The following is a 25,731-nucleotide window of genomic DNA, read 5'->3' as shown; positions in this document are numbered from 1 at the left end:
ATAAAAATATAACATATCAACGTATTCATGCATAATGAAAATAGAATACCTTAACATTGTAATATAATTTTGTTCTAAAACAAAAGATTAGCTCTTAAGATTAGGTATGACTACCTCATCAGAAACATTTTCCAACTAATCCAAACGATGCAGTTTTAATGTTGCTATCCAGTTGTAATCACAGTACATACCTTCTAATGGCTTGGGCAGGAAGTGAGCAGCTGGTTTGGTTTTTTTCACCCGATTCCCCTTCATGGCTTGGCCGTCTTTATTGAGCCCTAGAAACCAAGCTCTCCCCGACTCCTGTTGTCTGTACAACATGGACGAGTAGATCACATAGTAGTTCTCAAACACCGACTCTTTGAACTTGCACTCCGCTGTAAAGAGTTCCTGCAGAGACAGACACAAGCACCAGACGGATTATAATAGGCTCGTTCACACCTAGGCAATACATGGAGGATTTAATTTGAATATAACATGTGGTAGCCATTCCTGTGGAGTCGCATTAAAAAGGCAAGGTTCACATTATGCAAGAATAAAACAGATTCATAATTCATAGAGGTCACCAGGACAAATGCCACTCTTAAGCATGCTCACATGTATGAGATAATGTTATGGCAGGCACAGAAACTCCTTTGCAGGTGAAACGGACTGTATACCTTCACCTGTCATTAAAAGGATTAACGCTGCAGAGTTGATCTCGCTATAATCATGTCTCAAGCCAAGCCTTAGACCTGTTCTGGTGAAATGCAACTCCCATTCTCAGTGATGTACCTGAACGCGTTCAATGAACGATCGTTCATGAACGCGTTCATATTTTGGGCGAACGTGAACTGAACGTACTGTATTTCCGCTAGATGAACGTAATTGAGAACGCGTTCATTATCAGCACTGTATAACGGCGTTCAAAAGTGCGTTCATTCTCAGCACTGTATTATAACGGCGTTCAAAAGTGTGCCAGATTTCATATGCCTTTCAGCCGAAAACCCAGTTAAAACACACCGTAAACAGGCTTCAAAATAATGCGGAAAACCACCCAATCTGGCAACAGCAAGCTGCCTGTGACGCGTACGCGCCTGTCACCCCTGGCTGTCGCACTAAAATATAAATATACTAAATATATCAGACTCCTCACAAGAAACAATGTGGAACCGCGGAACCGGCGAGCATTGAATGAAGTATGGACGAAGCCGAGAGCAGCTGCAGCAGCACTCGCTCAGAGTGAGACTCTACGGCAGGGGTGGGGAACCTCCGGCCTCCGGGCCGTATACGGCCCGCGAGACAATTTGGTACGGCTCTCGAGGTAATTTATAAACACACGCAAAAAAAAAAAAATGAAAGAAATCTAGACCGCAAAAAAATTAAACAAGCGAGTGCCTGTTTTTCCTGGCCAAGGTTAGGGTCCTTGAACACAACACGAGCCTAACGTGTCATCACGTGGTATATGTCTCGACTGACAGGGGTGCAGTTCTGACGGAGAGCACCAGAACGCCACTCCAGCACTTCAGAAATTGCAGTACCGATAAGTCCATACACATGCCGCAGTTTCTGCGTGTCTGTGTCTTTAGTTGAAAGCCCAGTTGCGATCTGCTCATCTGTCATACTGATCAGACAGTCAATAACTGTGTTGTTATCATTAGCATCTGGTTAGCTAGCTATGCTAACGAATATAAGAAGCTTTGTCTACAACCAGTGAGGTAAAGGCACATCTTTATATGATCATTATAGTTATCAAAAAAATAAGAGAATAAAGTAAACAGGTATAAAATACTATATGACAGTTATTAATAAAGAAGAATACAGTTTGAAAGGGGAGTGATTTGTCAAATATCCATAAATTAAAAGAAAATCTGTTTACAGTTGTGTTTGGGTGTTGAGAGATGTGTCCATAGATCTCCTAATGTTGCTCTCAAAGTGCACCAGATTGATGCTTTTAACTTCAACATTTAAAAAAAAATCTTCCCAGGGGAGCATGCCCCCCGGACCCCTCTAGAGGAGGTTAGGTCCCCCCAGACCCGGCGTCATGGGCGGGCCCCATGGGGCCGGGCCCGCCCATCCAGGATTCGGGCCCGCCCATCCAGGATTCGGGCCCGCCCATCCAGGATTTGGGCCCGCTGTTTTAATCAGGGCTGAATACCACATTTGTATTGTTTTATTATTATGTTTATTGTTGTTATTTGTAGGGCTTTGTCCTAATATTTATTTGTGTACTAGTTTAATATCATTTTTTAATTTTGCTAGGAAATTCTGAATGAAAGGCTGCGCGCAAGACTGTTTTTTCGCTGGGTTGAGTCGTGTGGGTTTTTGAGTGAGATGCGGCACAGCAGCCTGTCAGTTAGTTTACTCTTGCTAGTGGTTCACGAAAGGAATATGGCAACTCAGCGCCAGATGCAGGCACATTAGAAGAAATCAGTTAGGCCTACGTTACCAACGAGCAAGCAAGTCAGCTGGCAATCAATTATATTTTGAAGAGACATTTACTCTCAAGCCGGCTCTCTCACAAACTCCTGCTCTGTGCGCAAGCAGACCGCTGCACAGGCTCTCTGCCTCGCTCAATCTCTATCTCTCTCCCTTTCTCTCCATCGCTCAACCTCACTCCACCTCTCCACCCTGTGTGCGCTCAAGTTTGCCTGCGTGCTTGCCCAAGTTGGCACAGCGTTACAAATGCATACATAAGACCGTCAACAGCCTTAACCAAAAAACCCCTCTCTTTCAATAATTCACGAGCGCCTCCCTCCTCCCCCCCACCCCCCGTTGACAAATCGCGAGCATCTAACAGCCCCCCCGTTGACAATTCAGATTTCCCGGGAAATGTAAGTGTCGTGGTGGGCCCGCCCTGGTAAATCAAATGCCCGCCCAGAGATGTATGTCTGCCGCCGGGTCTGGGTCCCCCCCACTTAAATCATGTTCACATGGATAGGAAACTAAATACATTTGCACACATCTTGTGTCCATATATTTCTGTTTTGGTGGTCGCCACACCCTGCACGTGCATGCATACGCGAGTCATGGTGAGATATCTGGATTAAGAGGTTGCTTTTTCTTTGCACAGAATGAAATGAATGAGTTGTGATTTTAGTTTTTTTAAGCAGAGGTCAATAACTTGTACGGCCCTATGAGGATATTGTAAACATTGAAATGGCCCATTAACATCGTACAGGAGACAAATAATAGCTCGCAGCAACTTATTGAAAAAAGAACTATGAACTATAAATTAGTTCATTTTTGAAACCATGAACTTTAGTTCAACATTTTGAATTATGAACTATGAACTGAACTAGTTCATTTTAAAATGTGTGAACTGTGAACTGAACTAGTTCATGTAGAAAGTGAACTTTCCCAACACTGCCCATTCTCCTCTTGGCCATACAGTAACCTTGACATCAGATGTGGGATCACTCGTTTAGTCAATTAACTCATGTTCCAGTCGGAAAATATATATCGTTAGGCATGACCCCAGCACCTCAGCACGGGTAATATCAGCTCTGTTCCCCCCCCCCACATGTCTGCCGGAAGACTCCTTATTTAAAAAAATGTAATTGGTAAAACACAAATGAGATCCTTCGACAAATCTACCTATGACTAACTTCTGAACTTTGTAAAAATAATGATGGAACTAATCAAGTGAATCCCCCATTACACCTCAATCTGGCGGCGACAAATAATCACTGAGGCTTCACATCTCTCTCTGCTGTTGCCCATTCATCTCCAAAGCAGAAGGGTAATAAAAAGCATTTCCACATTGTCTACCCTGCCAGGCTAAAAATAAAGGCATTCATCGAGGTGTATTAATTCAAGTTAATCAATGTTATATAACACATTATTATTATTGCAATATGTGTTTGCAGACGACACACATTTATTTTGTTCAGGAGATGATTTAAACATTTTAGCAAAGTGTATTGGACATGAAATGGTCAAACTTAAAAGATGGTTTGATGAAAATAAGTTAACCCTAAATTTGAATAAAACGAAGTTTATGGTTTTTGCTAATAGAAAAAAAGATGAAAACATTTCACGGTCCATTGATGGAGTTCTTATTGAAAGGGTTTCTGAATTTCGATTCTTAGGTGTGACGCTGGATGAAAACCTGACATGGAAATCACACATAGCACATGTTAAAAACCAAAGGAATATTTCTGTTCTAAACAAGGCAAAGTATTTGCTAGATTACAAGGCATTGAGGATGTTGTACTGTTCACTAATTTTGCCATTTTTCATTTATTGTATAGAAGCGTGGGGCAACACGTATATGAGCAACATAAAGCCATTGTCAATATTACAGAAAAGGGCAGTAAGAATAATTCATAAAGCTGACTCAAGAGAACACACCAACAGAGGACTCTTGAAACTCAAAGACATAGCTGAGCTGTCAGGAATGCACAGGGCAAAAAGCAGAATGTTACCAGCATATTTACAACAGTTGTTTGTTTTTGGATCAGACAAGGAAGACCACAGAAGGAAATTAAATGTTAAGCATCCATATGCAAGGACTACTCTTAAACAAATGTGTATTTCGGTAGTTGGTGTACAATTGTGGAATTCTCAACACAAGGATCTAAAGAATTGTATATGTATTTTTCAGTTAAAGAAGTTGTATAAATTAAGAAAGATGGGACTATATGAAGCAGAATGTGAATAAGTCTATGTACGCTGGTGGTCCTTCATGTTTTTGATGTATTTGATGTGATGTCTCCTCTGTATTTGCGGGTCCCATTGCCATTGTTATTGTTGTTATTGTTATTATTATCATCATGTGTCGCTTTCCACCTTCTTCTCCAGTAGGACTCAGATGAGGGTGTTGCACTTTTCTTTTCCTTATACATGTGATGTTTTGGTGTTGTTTTGTTTCTTTCCGTTAACCGTCAAGTGGGAAATAAATTGTTTTTTTGTGTGTTTCTCTTAGTATCCTAAGATACTGTTATGTTTGGCTTTGAAAAAAAATAAAAATGTTTTTTATTATTATTATGAAGGGCAGACCATCTATTTGTATTTATTTGTTTTTTTTAGAAAGGGGAAGGTCACATAAGATTGTATTCTTCTCCCTGCTCCTTTTCGCTCAATGGTAGAGTCATGTTTTGTGGCAATTATTGTACATTTGGTTTTGCGTACCATGAGCGGGACAAATAAAAATGTAATTAAATGAAATGAAAAGCCTACTCATCACAATGGAGAGTTCACCACATCTGTTGTGAGCAGTTCACACTGAGCTGGCTCACAGAACTACTGACAGTACGAGTGGAAATCCTCTGATGCATCCCGCAAGTGGTGGGCTGTCAAGGTTTGAAGCCTTAATGAAGATTATGGACCGACACAAAATAAGGAATACTTTAATATATTCAGCGGAAATAATCAACATACAGTATGGATTGTTTGAGATGCTTTTGTTGTATCTGGTGTCATCTTCCAACCTTAGTTCTTCTTTTAAAGTAGAATATTATACAACCATAGCGTACAGGGTCCCCAATGAAGAAGATCTAAAATAAGGAACCTTATGGAAAGTATTTCTATTTGTTCTTATTTGTTTCAGCTGTGTTTCATTCCTATTGATTAATGTGGATGGAGATTTTGCTAAAAATATGGTAGTCTGTGTCAATGTCTCAAAACTGATTTCTCTAAACTGACAATGACTATACAGCCACACTAGCGGCTTTGTGAGGCTGCACAAGCACAGTATAGTCACTGAGATGTATCCTCCGAGCACCATGAATTGGGCACCTGTATTTAATTTCATGGTAATAAATTATAATGTTGAGAAATCACCATCCAAACCGAAGAAGTGGACAGGCTGAACAACATGGCCGTCCGTTGAGAAGAGTCTACATATCTTGTACCGTAGCTTAACAAGATGTTATTTATGTGCCAAATACTCAGTGTTGAACACAGGATACACCATGCCATGATTATGGTTTAATTAGCCCTTTGGTGAATTATTCTAGTCAGAGCTCATCCTCCAGACAGTATTTAGCTGAAAGCAGAGCTGAGCAGGAAGGAGCGGAGAGACACTTGGGAATGGGATGAACCGTAATGAAGCCGAGAAGCCCCCGACTGTATTTAAAGTGCCCTCTCTATCCTTGATTGAAGACTCAAGGGCATTTTTTAGTAGAAGGCATAAACGCATGATGCATAACAACAGCTAGGTTTTCACTCACATTGCAATTTCAGTGAGAAACAGTGAAAATAGGCCCAGAGAGGCCAGAGTGGAGGTCTGTTGTATGTGAGCTGTGTGTTGGGTAAATCCCACATCCTGAATTTGGTATGTCTCGCCAGCGATTACATTAATACATCCTATTCTACTGGCAAATGTAAGGATTAGGATCAGATATTAATACTGCGTCCGTCGCAGGCCACAACAGCTGAGCGGAGACGCAGCAGACTGAGGCAATGAAAGCAGAGCCTTAAATGATAAAACCCTGAGCACGAGTCTGCCTGGCATGCAAATAAACATTCCCTCTGGAGTATGCACAGATTCTGTCCCCATCGTTATTCATTTTATTGCTCACATTAAGATGCATTGTGTGTCATCTGCAAGCATCAGCTTATCAGAAGGCTACTTATAATGGTAAAGGTGTCTTAAAGGGAGGTCTGTGTCTTGTGTGGATAGAGGACATCATAATATATTTGTACTGTACACAGAACATACATCTTGATATTGTAAAATGGGTGATTTCAAAGCAAACAACACCGAACAAATGTCCTAATTACACTGATTTATTTGTTAAACCTAACAACCGTTTTTTCTCTGAAAGGATGTTCAAACATGCTGAAGCAAACTCAGATGCAGAGCCGATTAGAAGGCAAACAGTTCTACCTTCATGGTTCCCTGAGTTGCCTCAATGAGGTAATTAATTATACTTCTTCCTCGCCAGGTGAGCGTCATCGCAGGTTGGTTGGCTGCTGTAATTAGACACAACATGTCTATGCCGGTCCAGGAACGGCCCAGCGCTGATTACTTATACGGCACACACAAAACAGCCTCGAGTCAAACTAATCATACAAGCTGGTGGCAAGGCCGTAATTGTGGCTAATCAAACGCCTTCGCACAAATGCACAAAAAATGTCTCTTTGTTTACGGACGCAGAGCAAGTGGAGGTGGTTTGTTTGTGGAAGCATGCTCAATGTCAGTCACCATAATCAGCTTGATTTGAAGATCAGAGCAGTGAAGGCAGCTGAATTCAGACACATTGTGTGTTGATTGCATTTTAAGTGTGTCAAAAATGTCAATGACAAGCTGAATGCTTTTTATCATGTTCCTCCTTTATGCGTCTAAACAAGACGTATTCTTTCCTTCTGTCATTGTTTTTCTTTTGAGATTAAAAGGCGTTACTTGTATGTCAACAATTGTTGGATGTGTAAATAAGCAATTAGTAAAAGGTTTGACATAACAACCTAGTAGGTTGATGTTAATATCAACTTGGCATCCCTGTTGTGTTCCTAAAGACAAATAAAAAGGTAGTTTTTGCCATAGAGTTCTACCCAAGTTATAATAATATTTTGGGAAAAATATAGATGAAACATGGCAAAAGGAGAGTGAGGCTCGGACACAGTGCGCGCTTTCACACCAGAGGCAAATCTAATAACTTTCGAGGCACCAAACGGTTGATTTTCTTCCCCCTCGGTCTCCCGCCCGGCGCTCCCCATGAGTGGCTCTCTGCTCGGGAACGAAGGCCATAATTGACCTTGGCCACAGACAGCGTGAGGGCCAAAACTGCTCAGCCCCACATAATCAGCCCCAGTCAAAAAGGCAAAAAGACAAAGACAAAAAGGAAAAGATGAACAATCACGTAAAAGCACGGCAAAGGAAAAATAGATGAACTAATGTGGTTGAGAAGAAGGGGCAGGAATACAGTTTCCACTGAAAAATAACACGTGAAAAAGAGGCAAATGGATGAGACAGATGGAGGGAGTGGGAGTTTGAAATAAAAAGAGTGAATAGACTTTTAAAGACAAGCGAGCAAAGGAAGTCAATCTGAAACAAACATAATTTTGGAAAGAACCACAAAACGAATTGTGATTTCATAGCGTAAACTAAAAGGAGGTGAGAGCAAACACATCTGGGGAGGGGGACGCACATTACCATGCAGAGTGACGGCTCACTATCCTACTGTGGAAACCAATAAATTGTTTATTAATGCTGCAGGCATAAAACCTATTAATCCATGGAAAAAGGTCAACCTCCAGAAAGCTGAGCTGCATTCACAATGCTAAGCCGCTCTCATATGTATCAGAGTCACGTCGGCAGTGTGTGCAGACAATGGGGGCTTCAGAGGAGCTGTCTGATTATCAGCCCAGAGGAGGAAGAGGAGACAGCGAGCAGAGGAAGAGTCATGGGGACACAGCTGGATGGATGTCTACACAGCTGGATGGATGTGTACACAGACAGCATACCGTTTCCCTTTTTTATTTGTATTTGTCCTACCCTGAGTGATCTGTATATGACATGACTTGTGTGTGTGATGATAGGACAACTACATTATATAAAAAACGTCTTGCATACAAATTGCTACATGACAATAAGTCTTTGGTCTTTGAATACTTGCAACCAGTTCCTTAAATGTGTATAAACCAACAAAAATCAAACGCTGTGATTATATGATTAAAACCAAGATTTGGATGAATATTTTGAGTATGATAGAACAAAAAGGACAGACAGACAGACAGTATCTGGCTGAGCTTTTACGTCACAGAGACAAATACAAACTTCCAGATAAACTGTTGCTATTGCAGGACAGACAGTTTGATTTGCCTCTGGTGTGGTATTACATTAAAACTGATAATAATAATTATTAGAGTATATTAAAGCAAGTATTAAAAGCCAACATATATTTTCTTTTTTAATATTGCATGACCTTGCAATGTATTCAACTTTTGAACCACATTCCTTTAAATGTATTTTGCATACTACTTTAATGAATAATGAAATGATGCGTCTCTGTCTACAGATAATGAAAAAGCGTAATCTCTTCTGCCATAAAACAGTCAGCCAACACACTTCACTCTTCAGCCAAATGTACTCTATGAAGTACAGCTTCATTTGTATTCCGATCAGACTAATTGTGCACAGTCACACAGCTGTTGTAGCAATAATTCCCTTTTAACCCAAGGGTGCACACATAGACAAAAAGGACTAACACCTTTAAGGTATTTGGACACCAGAAGCACTTAAGTGCTCCATAAAGTTTCCCAGGAGGTAGAGACTCTAACACTGATGCAGTACATCTCCCCTGGCACACACACACACACACACACACACACACACACACACACACACACACACACACACACACACACACACACACACACACACACACACACACACACACACACACACACACACACACACACACACACACACACACACACACACACACACACACACACACACACACACACACACACACACACACACACACACACAGTCGACACTTAGAAATGCTACACAAAAGTGCTTCTATTCTCAGTGGGAGATGAACCTGCAAAGTCTAATAAAGTGATGGACTTTGTCATGAATCTGATTTTCAAAATGTGCACAAGGTGTCTGGCTTTAATACAAATAATAAATAACACACTAACTAATTTAATCAGTGTAAATGACAACTAAATGTTTTTAGGCCAACATGAATGTCATATTTAATCAGTACAAAATGAAAACTGCATTTCAAGCAACTTAGTTTGAGTAGTAAGACAAGGAGAAAATCAAGCGTTATGCCAGGTATACATATCATTGGTATAATAGTAATATACATATTAAAACAAGTAATTTAGTATCTGATATCCAAATTCTCCAATCAACTGTTCTCATTGATTACTTTTTTTCCATCTAGTGTACAACTCTCCATAACCATCAGATGAAACAATTGTAAAAAAGGTTAAATTACTCAGTTTTGCTTTTGATATCTTGAAATGATGTGTTTCTTAATCATGTTTTAGTGGGTTACGATGGGATTTGAAGCTGCAATGAAAGACAGCAAACAACTCCAGCCTAAACTAATTAAATCAGGTGTGATACTCAAACTGTAGGATCACTGGGGTCAGTCTGAATAAACATAGAGAGAGAGTTATTACGAAAACATGTGCATTAGTACAATCATAGTAACGTTTGCAAGAGAAACATTACATTACATTTAGCTGACGCTTTTATCCAAAGCGACTTAGAATTAACCCGCGACCCGACCACGGATAAGCGGGAGAAGATGGATGGATGGACTTAGAATGACCGATTACAGGGACATTCTCCCTGGAGTAACTAAGGACTAAGTGGCACACTAGTGGTGGTGTTCCTGGCGGGACTCACAACCTTCCGATCTTCAGCCCACCTCACGATCCATTAGACCGCCACTATCCCAATGTGTAACATGTAAACAATGTGTGGCTCACACCAAACAAAATAAATACATAACATGACACTCTAAGAGGCGGTTGGTGAGAGATCTAGATCAATGGGATTTCAAGAACTTCTGTGATCATTTTTGTGTATGTGTGTGTGTGTGTGTGTGTGTGTGTGTGTGTGTGTGTGTGTGTGTGTGTGTGTGTGTGTGTGTGTGTGTGTGTGTGTGTGTGTGTGTGTGTGTGTGTGTGTGTGTGTGTGTGTGTGTGTGTGTGTGTGTGTGTGTGTGTGTGTCCACTCTGCTGTGGTTGATTCGTACATTGGTGTCAGAATGGTGTCACGGCAGACAGATTTTTTCTAGATAGGCTAGTCATTTCTTGTCAGGCGAGCCAGCAGTCTGCCCTGTGCAACAATCTGACAAGCATATACTGTCTGTCACACACACCCACACACGCACACTAATCTATGGACGTGCTAGCACACAGCCAAATCAGTACAAGTACACACACAAAGAAATACAGAGATACTCATAGTACAGCATAGTGTGCACTGCTTACAGATGGATAAATGTGAGCCGTCTCTATGGAGCTGTTTCTCCCCTCCGTGTGTTCTGTGTCTGCGGTTTGTGTTGTTAACAACCTCAGGAACAGTGTCCCATTTTTTTGGAAAGTGGAAGGCACATTTATCGTCCTTGAATATTCACTCGGTGCTGACTCTTTGTTTTTTTCAGGCTACTTCGCACTTAATCATCTTCCTCATCTCAGCTTTTAACACCTGTGAGATATTTAACTCACACACTTCAATGAGTGTCGGCACTGTGATTTTGTAAAGGTTCAAGTTCTACAATCACAACTGTATACAGCAGAAATGAATACAAATATGAAACAGTGAGCAAACTCAAAACACACACACCTAGTTTCCATCATCTAGTTTCCATCTTCATTAGCTTTGAAGCATTGTTTGTGATTTGGGGCTATAATACATTTTGATTTGATTTGATTCTATTTACCCGTCCCCTTGTAGCTGTCAGCAGAGGCATGTCAGAGGTGGTCATGGATGTTAATATTATTAAAAAATAGGATATAATTATTGGCAGTGGTTATAGTGCTTAATCAGAGCGTAGACTATTACTGATTGCATTATAAACAGCTGTGTGTCCGCCAGATGTTGGAGCTACAGCGGTGAATCTGATAACCTGGACATCTGGATATAAAAAGCTATTACTGTGATTTCTTCAAAGTGCCTGGTTTGATGTATAAAAGGATTGAGGGCTTTGGTTACAGAGGCATATATTACTTTTCCTTCAGTCTTTTTTTTTGGAGATGTTACTGCAGAGAGGCCATTTCACAGGGTCCTTCCCTCTTGAAACCCTGTTGACAGGCAGCGAGCGCACAGCCGGAGTGTGCATGAGCAGAAGACAGCAGAGGACTCCCGACAGTCAGTCTCTCTCCGAGGATAACATTTTGCCACAGCCGAAGGACTGAGTGATTCAACCAGTCAGCCAGATAGGAACCACAAACGCATATATTACATAGTATAATTCCTAAAGAATCATTTAGATCCAGAACTTTTCTGAATTTCCTTTGAGAGATGAGGTTCAAACAGGACTTAATCAAATGTGTTGAAATGTACAGTTCTATTAAACGTCAACTGTGACCTCAATCCATCAATAAATCACATTTGATTTATAAAGCCCAATATCACAAATAACACATTTGTCTCAGAGGTCTTTACATCATACGACATATTCTGTCCTTAGATCCTCAAAGCTGACAAGGAAATAACTTGCCAGAAAGAAACCCCATTATTAAATTAGACATCACTCCAAGGGTGGACGGATGTGTAAAAGGTGTCATGTATAAAATATTTACAACATAGATAATCCAAATGATAAAGTGAACGTATATTGAAAAGAGGATGGATCAAGGTTGACTTAAAAAATCTTATTGGTGCCTCCAAATATAATAAAGTCTGCATCAGGCAGGAACACGGCAACCCTAACCCTAATTTAAAGAAAGCTCCAGCTGATTCAACACTGTGTTGCATTTTTTTAACAAGGACTTCTCCATACATTACATTACATTGCATTTAGCTGATGCTTTTATCCAAAGCGACTTACAATAAGTACATTCGACCAGGAAGACACAACCTTGAAGAAAACAGAATCATATAAGTACATCAGGTTTCATAGAGCCAAACATTTCAAGTGCTACTCAACTGGCTTTAGATAAGCCAGTCCTTTATTAGTATATAAGTGCTCTGCAGTTCTTTGTTAGTAATTCTATCGCTCGAAGTGGAGTCGAAAGAGATGAGTTTTCAGTCTGCGCTGGAAGATGTGGAAGCTATCTGCTGTCCTGATGTCAATATTCTTTTTATTCTATATTTTGTGCAAATAAAATGCTCTTGCTTATTGGTTTCCCACACTTCCCCTTGTAGTGGTGTGTAGAAGACTTTACTGGACAAGAGAGCAATATAAGTGTAGGCTTCCTTTCCCTGAGTGCATGTTATTGTTCTTAGTACATAGAGATTTCTAGTAGAGTGTGCGTAGGTGTTTCACACAATAGAGACTTCTGACCTGCAGACCTCTGCTGTGAAGCTGTGGTGTAAGTACCATAACCACAAGAACATGCAGCACAAGCGAGCATGTACGGGTCAGAGCTATTACTACTTCAGTTTACAGTACAGTGTCACTTCATCTTGCACTACTCGCAACATGTCCACCTTACACGTGTAGCCCATATACAATATGAAGTTCTTCCACTTTTTATTTAAGTTTTTATTTATAGGTTTAGTTTAGGTTTTCCCTGTTTAACACATGTGCACGTGAGACGCCTGTTTCTCAGCTTGGACAGTGTGAAGAGCCACAGTGGAGAGAAGATCAACTTAGATTTAAGAGACGAAATGATGGATCAGCTTTAACTGTTTTGATTTTGTTTTGATTTTGTTTTGATTTTGAAACCTCCAAGGGTGAAGCTTGATAAGACGTGACTTTCTATTCATGGGCGGTAATAGAGAAGGTTGGAAAGTTCTTGTGGAGGAAAAGAGAGGACTGTGGCTGTAGTCGCATCAAAAAAAACTGCCATCCTACACACACTCAAACACACTCGAACGAAATGCTTGCACACATAAATATTTTACACATGTTTGGAGACAACGTTACTGAAAATGTGATGGTGACCCTACGCTGCCTGACATTGAGTCTGACACAAACTGGAGGCAGCACACAAGAAGCACTTTTCATTGAAAAATACCTGTATTTTTTATTTAAAAACTCTCTCTTGGATATTCAAGTCTGGACCAGGGTAAAGCAATGCCTTTACCTTCAATAGAGAATATTGAATGGCTAGAAACACATTGTGGTGGTAATGTTTTAATTTCAAAATCTGATTCAACATTTTTTTATTGATGTAAGCGCTGAAAAGTTATTGAAAAATGTTATCTTTTATGACCAAACTACAGTTGGTTTAAAGTTTGCTTTGTTAGCATACCGTATGATAAACCCTCCATCTGTCTGTGGGCTTTTAAAGAATGACATTACTTTGGAACTTTGGTCGAACTCCACATAAAGAAAATAACTTAACTTCCACAATGTTGAACAGATGAATCCTGATTGGCTATCTACAGTTTACAGCAGGGGTGTCAAACTCAATTTCATCGCGGGCCACATTCGCATAAAGGTTGCACTCAAAGGGCCGGTTGTAACTATATAAATGTATAATATATATATATAAAATAATGTATTATATTACATTATTGCCTCTGAATTAGATTATTATGGGATAGGATAATAACTTAGTAATTAACTACGTCTGAAAACAGAAGTCCAGGGCAAATAATTGCAAGTCTCTTCAGTGCGCATGTCACAAAACGAGATGCATTGTGGGACATGTCGTTTATGAGCAACCTGCTTCTGTAAAGTGGCATGTAACCGTATAATAAACGTATTATATTCTATGCAAGCTCTTGCGGGGCCACATAAAATGAAGTCGCGGGCCGGATTTGGCCCCCGGGCCTTGAGTTTGAGACCCCTGGTTTACAGTATATACGCCTCAACAGTGTTAACAGGGCTATGTATGATCTCATCCAGTCACTGTTTGGATATTGAGTTCCTGGGGACTACTTGTTGCTTCAGGAGCTCTCATCCCTCCGCTGCTCAGTTGCACATTACACTGCTCTTGAGGCAACAAGCACAAGTGTGTGTGCCATTTGTTTTTGTATGGTGCTTGACATTTACACACTGGGAAAGCAATTAGGCCAGATCTCGGGTCACTAATAAAGTGAACAGGCCAGACATGCTCTGATAGCTACGGCAATATGTACTCATGGGGAAATGATAATCATGCCATCTGTATTTCAACAAACAAATCCTCTGAGAGTCTCGCTGAGGAACAAAGATGAAAATCTGAATTCCCCGTTAGATCTGCCTACACTTATTCAGTTTTGGCAGCCTGAGTTGAATCAGTAAAAAGGTCCTACAGGCATTGCTGTTTCAAAGTAAAACAAAAGAAAACAAGCGATACTGAAAGTAAAGAGACATTTGCAGAGGGCCAAAGTGTCCAGTATGTAAATGTTGCAGATGCCAATTCAAGGTAAAAGAGGCAGATGGAAGTCATCATGGGTGAATGATTCAAGTCTGCACACATTACATTACATTTAGCTGACGCTTTTATCCAAAGCGACTTACAATAAGTACATTCGACCAGGAAGATACAACCTTGAAGAAAACAGAATCATATAAGTACATCAGGTTTCCTAGAGCCAAACATTTCAAGTGCTACTCAACTGGCTTTAGATACAGTAAGCCAGTCCTTTATTAGTATATAAGTGCTCTGCAGTTCTTTGTTAGTAATTCTATCGCTCGAGGTGGAGTCGAAAGAGGTGAGTTTTCAGTCTGCGCCGGAAGATGTGGAAGCTATCTGCTGTCCTGATTTCAATGGGGAGCTCATTCCACCATTTTGGAGCCATTTTGGAGCCATTTTAATAACTAAAGAATGTTATTAGGAATACAGAACTTCTAATGGAATGGAACGTTTTTCACATCATATAACCAATACAAACAAAATAACATCACATAAAAACAACTGGTATTGGTTGCTAGGAGACAGTGGCACTGGGGTGCATCCCAAACGATGATGTTGATCACGACTTATGACTTTTATTGGAGCTTCTACCTACGAAAATCACGACCGTTCCCAGTACTGCAGTGATATCTCGCAAACATCAACATTTCTCCAGTTCTTACAAACAATAAGTATAAACAAAGATATCATTCCAAAATGGTGTTTAGAACAATTAGGAACAGGATCAGGAAGCAGGTGCATATATTAAAGTATATTGGTAGGCAACCACTGCAAATCCCTTAAGAATAGGTAAAGTACCTCAAGATTTGTTTCTTAAAATGTATTCATAAAAAATGTATCAGATCAATAAAACACGTCCACTTTCTTTACATCTAATAGCCACAGGTACACAAAAAGTAATGTGCATCTGATGTACGGTTCTCCTCTTTTAATAAATCCCTGAGTGTGACTCTAAAACGGCTTTTGGTTTTGTTGGATGCTGTGTTTTTGTGTTTTTCGAAATGATGAATGCTTTTAGCAGAAGGAGCTACTGAGGAATGAGGGCAACATGCAGAGGCTGTCTGCATGCTACACTGATTATATTGACCACAGCAGGGCTTTCCCTGCCAAACACACCGCTGAGTTCCCTCTCGCTCTCTGATTCTCCATACCACCCGATGCAGTATTTGTATTCTTTCCAGACTCCTGCTTTCCCATTAACTGTCAGCAGCACACAATTTAGAGTCATCTCCGCTGCACCCATATCAAGCCATCTAACCACGGTTTTGTGTGTTTTTGGCCACTCCATTCTGATATAAATGTAAGGATTATCCAGGATGGACGAGGGATATTCAGCGTATAAGCTATAGCTGACAGATCGATAGTTGGCTTATGGCCACAATGGTAGAAAGTCAGCCCACTCGGGGAGGAGATATACGGCTAGAACATGCTTCTATAAGATACAGATCAACAACAATGAAAACCTTCAGAGATGCAGAAAGAGAGATTTGTGAGAAGCTCCCAGAGGCTTGCACAAGCTCTCTGAGCAGGCAGCAGCGACACAGGGAAACACATAAAGGTATGGACATTGTATAGCATCACAAAAGCGAATCAAGAAACTAAGGCAAGGAATCTGGTGGCTATAGCTAAAAGATGTAAGATGGAGCAAGTCATATTCATCGATAGAAATTGTATGACAGCTCTAAACGCTTTAAAAACAGGTCTTGTCACTTTGTTGAGGATTTACTTTCCTTATTTAAAAGGTTCTTCCGTATTTTCTGGTTGTATGTGACACTGTCCCAGAGCCTGCACATTATACTTATGTGTGTTATTAGACACCTATGGTTTCCTGTTTGAAATTGGGGATTAGCAAGAGTCATTTCACTCATAGGTCATAAGGTATTTCCCATTTGTAGCACACAGTTTGAGTAAGATTAGATGGAAAAAGATCTGCTCAATAGAGGGATTGCTTAAAGAATCTGAGCACGAAGGAACTGGGGGAACTAATCCCCTCTTAATAAACAAATACATGAAAATGTAATCAAATCAACAACTAGCACATAAAGACGATGCTGCCGCTTGCATCAGCGAATGCATCGGTGTGAGAGAATCAGCAGAGTTACGGTCTGTTATAAAGCATGATTGAATGTTGTTAGCCTCAAAGCTAATAAATGCGCCACTGATAGGAAGGCAAGAATGAAGCAGCTGATGGTAATCCTTTAAAGGGAGAAATACTGCTCAGCCTGAACCAACCCTATGCTCCTTTTACTACAGAAATCCAGCAGGACTTTTAAAGGAAACTTTGCTGGAATCTTCATACAGGAAGATTTAAGAGCCTCCCACCTCCCGTATGCTAAAACAGTCCACAAGGCATGTTGACTTTCTGCACAGCTTTTCATGATCCATTCTGTTCCCCCTGATGTTCCTCCAAACACATTCACTTTGCCTGATACTGTATATCAGACATACATGTCATGTAAACCAGTGATTTGGGAAACAGCTGCACTTGTGGACTGTGTTAAATAAACAGGGGAATAGCAAGTGATTGAGGATCTGAGGGAGGGAGACATTAACAGACTGTTAAGCTGTTAACCTTGAAAGAAAGGGAGGACATATCAGCTCCGTTCTGTATGTACAGTATGATGTATTGTTCCGCACAGGTGAAGAAAACACACTAAGGGGAGACTCCGTGTTTCATGCAGGGTGACTCACCTCTGTTTATTTATTTATTTATTTAAAGGACAGTGCACATTAATCCACATTGCTGTAAATGATCCAGTATTAGCCAGTAGGCTAATTTTTAACTGTTGTCCTTGGCAAGATGTTAAATGACCACAACAAGACTTGAGAAATAAACACATAATTAAATAGAGTACAGCAGACAACAGCAGTACAACAATAAATAAATAGCAGTACAACAATAAATAGGAACAGCAGTACAACAATAAATAGGAACAGCAGTACAACAATAGAGAGGAACAAACAAACATGCAAACAGATGAAATATCATGATACCTTGATACAGTTAAAAGTGTTCACATTTTCGATTGCTTAAAAGCCAGTTCTTATGATTGCGGTTAAATGTATGATAGGATGTGTTATTCCTTATCTGTATCGGTATTGTGTTCCAACGTGTTGATGCCCTCACAGAGAAACCGTGTTTACCAAAGGAACTGGACCTAAGAGGGACGACACAGTCCCCTCTTAGGGCAGACCTTGTGGTTCTGCTGTTTGGATTGTTCTGCTGCATAAAAGTGCAGAGTGGTGGGGGTGCCTTGCCATTTAGAATTTTAAAAATGAGACATGCTTCAGTGTGTTTTAAGATATTTTCCCAGCTGAGCAGGTTATGTTGGTCCAGGATTTTGCAATAGTGGTATAGCTTAGGTTTTCTGTCCAAAACGTTGAGAGCTTGTTTGTGAAGTGATAGGACAGGCCTTAATGTTGTGCATCACCTCTGTGATGCAAACCTCTATGCAGCACCTTGAACTGACATGATATAACGATATTCAGTGTTTTTTAACAAGCAAAGACAGTCCATCCATTACAACGAAATGAAGAACCACAGCAATAGTCAATGACTGAAGGACCTGCTATTCTTAGCTGCCGTTGGCCGGATCAACGGTTCACCAGTTCAGCTCTGACGCCTACCTCCGACCTTGTTGTTCATTAATGCATGAAGCTGCTCTCCTGCAGCCCACCACCCCTTCCCAATACTAACTCTGCATTAAAGGCAAGAGAGGGCAGCGCTAGGTGTATAATGATGCTCCCCCTACCTCAACTGTGAGCCTGACTCTCCTCCAGAGGCCAAATCATCTGAGTAATTACTATAGGTACCAGGCGTCTGTGGGAATGGGAACATGTGGGCTCCCTTTTCTGCTTCTGCGGTTAAACAGCCTTTTTTCTGAATTACTAAGACATAAATAGATCTTTTTAAAAAGCATGATGTATGTCTAATTGCATTTAGGTCGGTTTTAATCCATAAATGATGACGAATTATGCCTTTTTATATCACTTCTGTTTGGAGGGATTTGAGTTCATAGTGATGGTGCCTTCTAGGCTAACAGTGACCAATGTTCAAATGATGAATTGCATTTGTTGTAGAATACGTGTTGCCAATAATCTTACTCAAATAAGAATATTATACTAAAGGTGTTTCACACCTAAATGCATTAAAAGAACCTGAGATGCTCCTGACGCCCCACCTTCAACGTGTATATCCTTCCGTAAAAAATCCATGAAACTGTGAAAGAGATTCCTCTCATGGCACATTTGCAATCAACACCAATAAAACATGTTCACACAACGCCATCTGTTGCCTGTAGCCCCCCCCACACACACACACACACGCTCATACAAACGTGAGACACATGAAGAAGTGTCACAATTCTGTTGATGAATTCATATGTATGCACTTCTTATGTAACAACCAAAATCATTGTTATCCTACTATTTAAATTCTCTATACAATACTATTTAAAGTTTTTCACTTTCTCCAATAGTTTGAGGAGATTAGCAAAACAATTTAAATATTTTACTCATCTGTAATCTCATACTAAAAATGTATTTGAATATAAAAATATCCTGTTCTTTCCCCTAATGGGCAGAATATTTGAGAGCTTCAACGGAAAAACGGCCAAAGAATAAGAAATGAATGGGGAGGGGGAGCTACTGTATGTAAAACCCAAATCCAAGGGACTCGTAGCTTTTGAAAAGACTCTCTTGGTTTCACATCACCGAGTTCTGAATAAGCCGCTCCTTTCTTTTCTTTCACGCACTTGCACTTTCATTTTCATACTGATACAAACTGAGGCAGCCCTCACATAGTGCTCCTTGGAGCTTTCACATAAGAGATGCCCTCCGTCTTCTGTGTTCATACCGCTGATGATCTAACAAGGGAATCTAAAGCCCGGGCACTGCCGCAGATTGGTCCTCTCAAGGATTTCATTTTTCCAAAAGGACCACTCAAGTGATGTGGCAAGTCAATTTGACAATCATGAAAGGTAGCGCTAACAAGTGCAGACTCCAGATAAAGAAAGGCTGCAGTGAGAGACTCAGTGAAGAAAGGGACTGGGGAACCAGCTCTACAGAAAACCAGCCGACCATGAAATGCCAAACCTTTACACTGGAGAGATGGTAGGAGTCTGTCAGCAGGACAGGAAAACAACAACAAAATCCACACAGGGGAGATGCATTTTTTGACAGCATAATTTCATTATATGTAACTAAACTTTACAATCCAAAACTTCCTTGTTTGCCTGTCAGGGGATTTTAAATCACAGTCCCTGCAGAATAATTAAAGTTTTTATGTTTGTTCTCATTTTTCATTTGTCTGGTTTTGAATTCTATTACAGCTTTCTAAAGACTTCCATGCGTCGTGTCTCCCCGATCTTCTACAACAAGCCTAAATAAAGTCCACTCCCTTCATTTCCTTTCAGAAGAAAGGTCTGATCCAGGGAGGAGCATGGAGGAGAAATTAGCGGGGAGTTTATTGGCTCGGATACAAAAGGAGCAGATTAAAAAAGGGTTGAGATGATTGAACTCCCCTTTATTCGGCGGTGTGTCCTTTGTGCCGGGCCGACAGTCACTTTGAGGCTATCTCTGTCATTGGAGCCGCACGCTGCGCCTCGGGTGGCGCGCACAAAGGAATATGATGCACTACCAGGCCTTCAATGGGCTTTCCATCTATGGGGCACACTCCTTTTAATTCACCTCATCTGTTAAAAAACATGGAGTGTCACCCATTATCAAAACCCCTCATCGCAGTAAAAGCCCCAGTAATGTATTATTGTGAAGTGAACCACTGAATTCTATTTAAAGCATCTGAAAGGAACGCACTTCACAAAGGTTCTTGATCTGGTTAGTGGGCATCTGTTTTTAAACAAACAAGTGAAAGAAAGATGCAATTTGTTTTTTTGAAAAACACTCGCCTGTTGTTTGAATAGCGATAAGGATGTGTTGTAGGATTTACAATTGTACATGTAATACAGAGTTGGTGAAGCAAAGTCAATATTGTATAAGCCTCGACCGTTATATTGATTTTAGAAATGTTTTTCATTATCCATCCATCCATCTTCTCCCGCTTAGAGCCCCACACTTCCTTTTCCCTCATCAACCAGCTCTGACTGGGGGGTCCCAAGGCGCTCCCAGGCCAGCGAAGAGATATAATCCCTCCACCTGGTCCTAGGTCTACCCCTTGGTCTCTTCCCAGCTGGACGTGCCTGGAACACCTCCCTAGGGAGGCGCCCAGGTGGCATCCTAACTAGGTGCCCGAACCACCTCAACTGGCTCCAACTGTTTTTCATTATATAAAAGACAAATGACACACCACTCTAGGAGGAAGATGGCCAATCAGTATTGAATCCTGCGATTCTCTCCAACTGATGAATGTCCACGCGCTATCATCATCCCTTTTTGCAACCATTTCTTCTTTTTATTCTCTTTTGTTGGCTCCTGCCCCAGTATAAGCCATTACCACAAAATACATGTATTTTCATGAAAGATCTCATCCATGCTTCCGTCTAACTCGCTTGAATACACATCGCTGTGAAAGTGTGCTAGCAGCGGGCGTTGTTGGGTTAGGGGTTAGAATAAAACAAATAAAATATATTCGAACACTGATGGTCTCCTTTGCCAAGTAATATAGAGGCATCAGTACTACATTGAGACTGCTTCATAACCAATTAAAAAAATCTTTGAAGTAACTTGAATACAAAATAACTTGGTTTCAGGGAAATGAGGCCATGAGACATTTTCCCTTAAAAAAGGCTGTTTTTCACAGCGTTTCCAGACAAACTACCAACTCCAAAGCACGCTGCATTAATATAACCTTCAAATGAGTTACTGAAGATGTAAGTGCACTACAATCAAATACCTTTAATGGATGGAAAAGGTTGAGTGCCAGAGCCCTGCTTGCTAAAGAAAAGAGTGATAATGGGAGGAATGGTTGTATCTTACTCACAGAGGAGAATAAAAGAGGCAGGAAGAAGGGGGAGGAGGAGATGAAGGAGGATGAAGACCATCTTACAAGGCTGCCATTACCGGAGTAAATTACACACTAAGGAGCAGAAAGAGACCTTTGGGTGGGTGGCTGGATAGTCGAGGTCTGATCAGAGCCTCCATTAGCACAGAAATAAGCTGCAAATGGAGCAGGGGAAGTGAGGAGCAGGGTAAACTGTACTAAAGAACACTTTGACCTGACCTGCTCAACAAGACCCACTTCTCAGCACTTCTACTTAGATTAGTCATGTGCAACACTTCATGATTAAGGTCTAACATGATCAAAGCAACAAACACTGCTTCAAAAACGGGTTTTAAGATCGCTTGAATTCCAATTAGCAGTAGCGTTTATCAAAAATAACGTCGGTCTAGCAATGAACACTTGAAGTTGAGTTTTCACAGCAACAACTGTCAGTTTATTACAGAGAAACCCAACCATCAGTTATCAACTTCTATGATTCAAAAAGTAGAGTAACTAGAGTACATACGTAGATGTAATTCTTAATCTGAAATGTATCATTGTGCTTTATGTGCCATTTTGTAATATCTAATGTTTGTTTTTCAAATCGAGAGAATGATAGCTTCTTTGTGTGTTGTGCAGACAGATGGATCCATAGATGCATTCATTCAAAATCCCTGCTGTGCCTCTCCTTAACAATATCCATAGGATTCTAGGTCAATCTTCCTTAAATTAATTCATTTTCCAGGCTTAAGTCAAGCCGTGATTAAGCATTAGAGAATTCCTATGGAATACCAGAGCATACAGTAAGAGAGGAAGCCCCTCCAAACCTCCAGGGTAATAAAGGAAGGAACGGATGGTAAATCCCTGCTCTGCGCTCTGAGGATTGGGAACATGAGGACAGCAGCAGAAGAAGAGATGGTGATTCTGATGGATACACCTGTCTGAGAACGGGGCAGCACTTCCTATGTTCCTCTAGCTCACATGTGTCAAACTCAAGGCCCGGGGGCCAAATCAGGCCCCTGGTAGATTTAATTTCGGCCCGCAGGATAATTTTTAATTACTATTAGATCTGGCTCGCCGGTATATTGCACGCACACCTGCACTTTCTTTCTTGAGACAACAGGGCATGTTTGTTTTTTTCTTTGAGGGAAATTGTTTTTTTGAAGCTGTTGTTGGCCTGTGGAAAAATGTAATCATAAGAAATTAATGCAACTGATTATTTAATGTTGTTTTTATAGGCAATAACTTAAGCTTTGTTAGTTCCAGGTTTAATATGTGCAATAAGTTCATTTCAATACGTTTTGCAATAAACATTGAACCAGTCCGGCCCTCGACTAGTACCCATTTTTTTATTTTGGCCCACTGTGTATTTGAGTTTGACACCCCTGCTCTAGCTGATTGATTTGAATGTCCGAGAGAGGAAAGGCGGAGGAATGAGACTAAAAAGCCTCCGGGGAGGGTCTTATCACCCGTTGGCTGTCCAACCCACTGAAGAACTAGCTTATTTTGAACAGTCAATAAGAGTGGTTGAACACATAATGAAACAGCTGCTCATCAAATGTCCCAACTCTTGTCAAAAACAGCTCTGATTACTTTACAATGACTTTATTGTTAACATAATGCTTAATGTATTTGTCACAACATTTCTTAACCAATCACAAACATTCTTATAAATACATATCAAAATATTGTTAAGTTAAATTGTATTCTGAAATAGCACGAAAGCAGACCCATGAACTATGTGTTCCTCCTGAATGATGTCCTGTAATGTAAATGCTTTTTTTTTAAGGAATTAAACTCTAGAGGCATTTAGCCTGATGCATTTAGCCGGATGGATAGAAATCTGTCTGGATGCATTTCAGCTTAGTGGGATCCCTAACCTTCATTGAAATGGAATTATCCTAGTGAAAATGTGCTAAATAAGTCCCTTATTGAAAAAAATATGTCTTTCCGGCAGTTAAAATGTATCTACATCTTTATTGGAATCACTGTTTTTGTACTTAAAACACAAATATGGAAATGAATATGTCAAGGCCACAACAAAGGCCCTTATATATAAACATAATCAAGCAACATGCTCAGATATCTTGGCAAGAGAATACAATTGAAAATTAGAATAGAAAATAATATATTGAAATAGAATAGGAAAACATTTAATAGAATAGAATAGAAAATATAAAAATAGAATAGAATAGCACTTACTGATGTGTACAGATGACCCTCCCCGTTCATGGCGATGTATAACCCTGTCTTCACGGACTGAATGGCGACAACTCGGAGGCCCACAGGAATAAGGTTGAACAAAGCTGAAAAACACACGTGAACAGGCAAACACGCAAATACGTAAAAATATCACCAAACATTACCATAAAAATACCTAACCATTAATCTAACATTAAAGACACTTTAACATTGTTGTGTAATACATCATCTGAACGCAAGCTGCTTGTCATTAATGCTCTTCAAGGCTAAGATAATACAAATGCTAGAGGTAATCTATTACTGTAAAATGAATTGAAGCATGGCTGATGAACGTGACTAGCTAGCATAGCCGCGGCCACCCGGAGCTACCTGAGAAGTAGCTGTAATTGTTGCCACCACTGGTGCGTGTCAGACCTAATAGGCATTTTGTTGTTTTAGCAGAGTCCTTGGGACTGGAAGGTATGGATATGGTTTGTAGTGGGGACAAAAAAAAAGTCCTGGCCTTTTCTGGGACATTAGGTGTGTGTGTAGACTCTGCTGACCCTGTAAGTGATTGATATTGGCAGGTTTGGAGGCTTGGGGGAAGGCTGAGAGAGCTACTGCGTGACCATTGTTTGTTGGCTCTCTGCCAATTTAAAAAAAAGTCAAATTCAATGTGGAGCAGTCTGTGCCAACGCTTGATTTGATCTTGTAGTTTTAATGATATGATTTGTCTCTTGTTTGTTTTTCCATCTCTTTCAATAAGTCAGAATCAGATGTGACATGTGCCAAATCTCCTCATGCTGACAGGAGTAAGTGACACAATGTGGAGTGTCAGGCTAACGTTAGCACCAAGCACTGGAATCAAATTAACCACCTAGCCTGGAGCACTAGAGGAGCTGTGCCAGAACAAGCTAATAATACCCCTTTCTGCCCGTTAAGCCGACTGTTTCCTGGTCCACTTTCCCTCTCAGAGGAGGAGGGTAAATATGTGTGATATTATAGCTGCCACTTAAGAAGACTCTTTGGCTCCGAGGGCTGACAAATGAGCCTTGCACCTAAAAGGATACATCTAGGAAGTTACCAATGTCAAGCCTTTGTGCTCAAGGATCCCATACAGATTCAAAGTAACTTTTCCAAAGTGTCCTCTGCTAGAAATTCTTCTAAACTTTCTTGACGCCTGAAATGTTTTTGATCAACTGTAGAAGCCAAACAGACACTCAGATGGTACTCACAGGAATTACTGCTGTCATCTTTGGTCCCATCAAGAGAGCCATCGGGGTTCATTTGCAAGTAGTATCCCTGCCTGCAATATAACCTTGTCACTATACCCTTGAGCTGGGGATCTGCAGGAGACAAAAGGGAGACAAAACAGACAAACATCAGTAATTAGTAGTTTGATGAAAAGCTCAAACCAACCAAATTCAATTCAATAGATTAACTTATTTCTTTAAAGGTCCCATGTCATGCTTTTCTGGTTATTACCCGTCCCCTTGTGTGTTATGTAGCTTGTTATGCATGTAAACGTTCTGCAGAGTCACACACCCTCAAAGTACAACCTGAGTAAAACACAGAAATGGACCAATCCGCGGACTTCCTCACACACACACACGCAATCTTTTCTCAGCTGCTGCTCCGCCGATTTCTCCTCCCTGAGACGGCGGGATGCGGCGAGGCTGTGAGTCTGTGTGTGAGCACACACAAAC

At 40.6% G+C, this 25,731-nt stretch overlaps 1 protein-coding gene across 4 annotated transcripts in view; it reads right to left on the bottom strand.

Moving 5' to 3' along the window:
* The window catches only part of fgf14 (fibroblast growth factor 14), a 117,876-nt gene that overhangs the window by 4,878 nt on the left and 87,267 nt on the right, over positions 1-25,731 (bottom strand). For all 4 annotated transcript variants that reach the window (XM_034109633.1, XM_034109638.2, XM_034109637.2 and 1 more), the window contains exons 2-4: positions 25,261-25,371; positions 24,047-24,150; positions 192-390 (exon numbers count right to left, since the gene is read on the bottom strand). In XM_034109633.1, the coding sequence (XP_033965524.1) occupies positions 192-390; positions 24,047-24,150; positions 25,261-25,371 (414 nt within the window). The remainder of the gene's footprint in view (positions 1-191; positions 391-24,046; positions 24,151-25,260; positions 25,372-25,731) is intronic.

Source organism: Pseudochaenichthys georgianus, chromosome 21 (genome assembly GCF_902827115.2).
Source record: "Pseudochaenichthys georgianus chromosome 21, fPseGeo1.2, whole genome shotgun sequence".
Taxonomy (NCBI): domain Eukaryota; kingdom Metazoa; phylum Chordata; class Actinopteri; order Perciformes; family Channichthyidae; genus Pseudochaenichthys; species Pseudochaenichthys georgianus.
The sequence above is the reverse complement of the archived record's forward strand: the minus strand, read 5'-3'. Positions and strand labels throughout refer to the sequence as shown.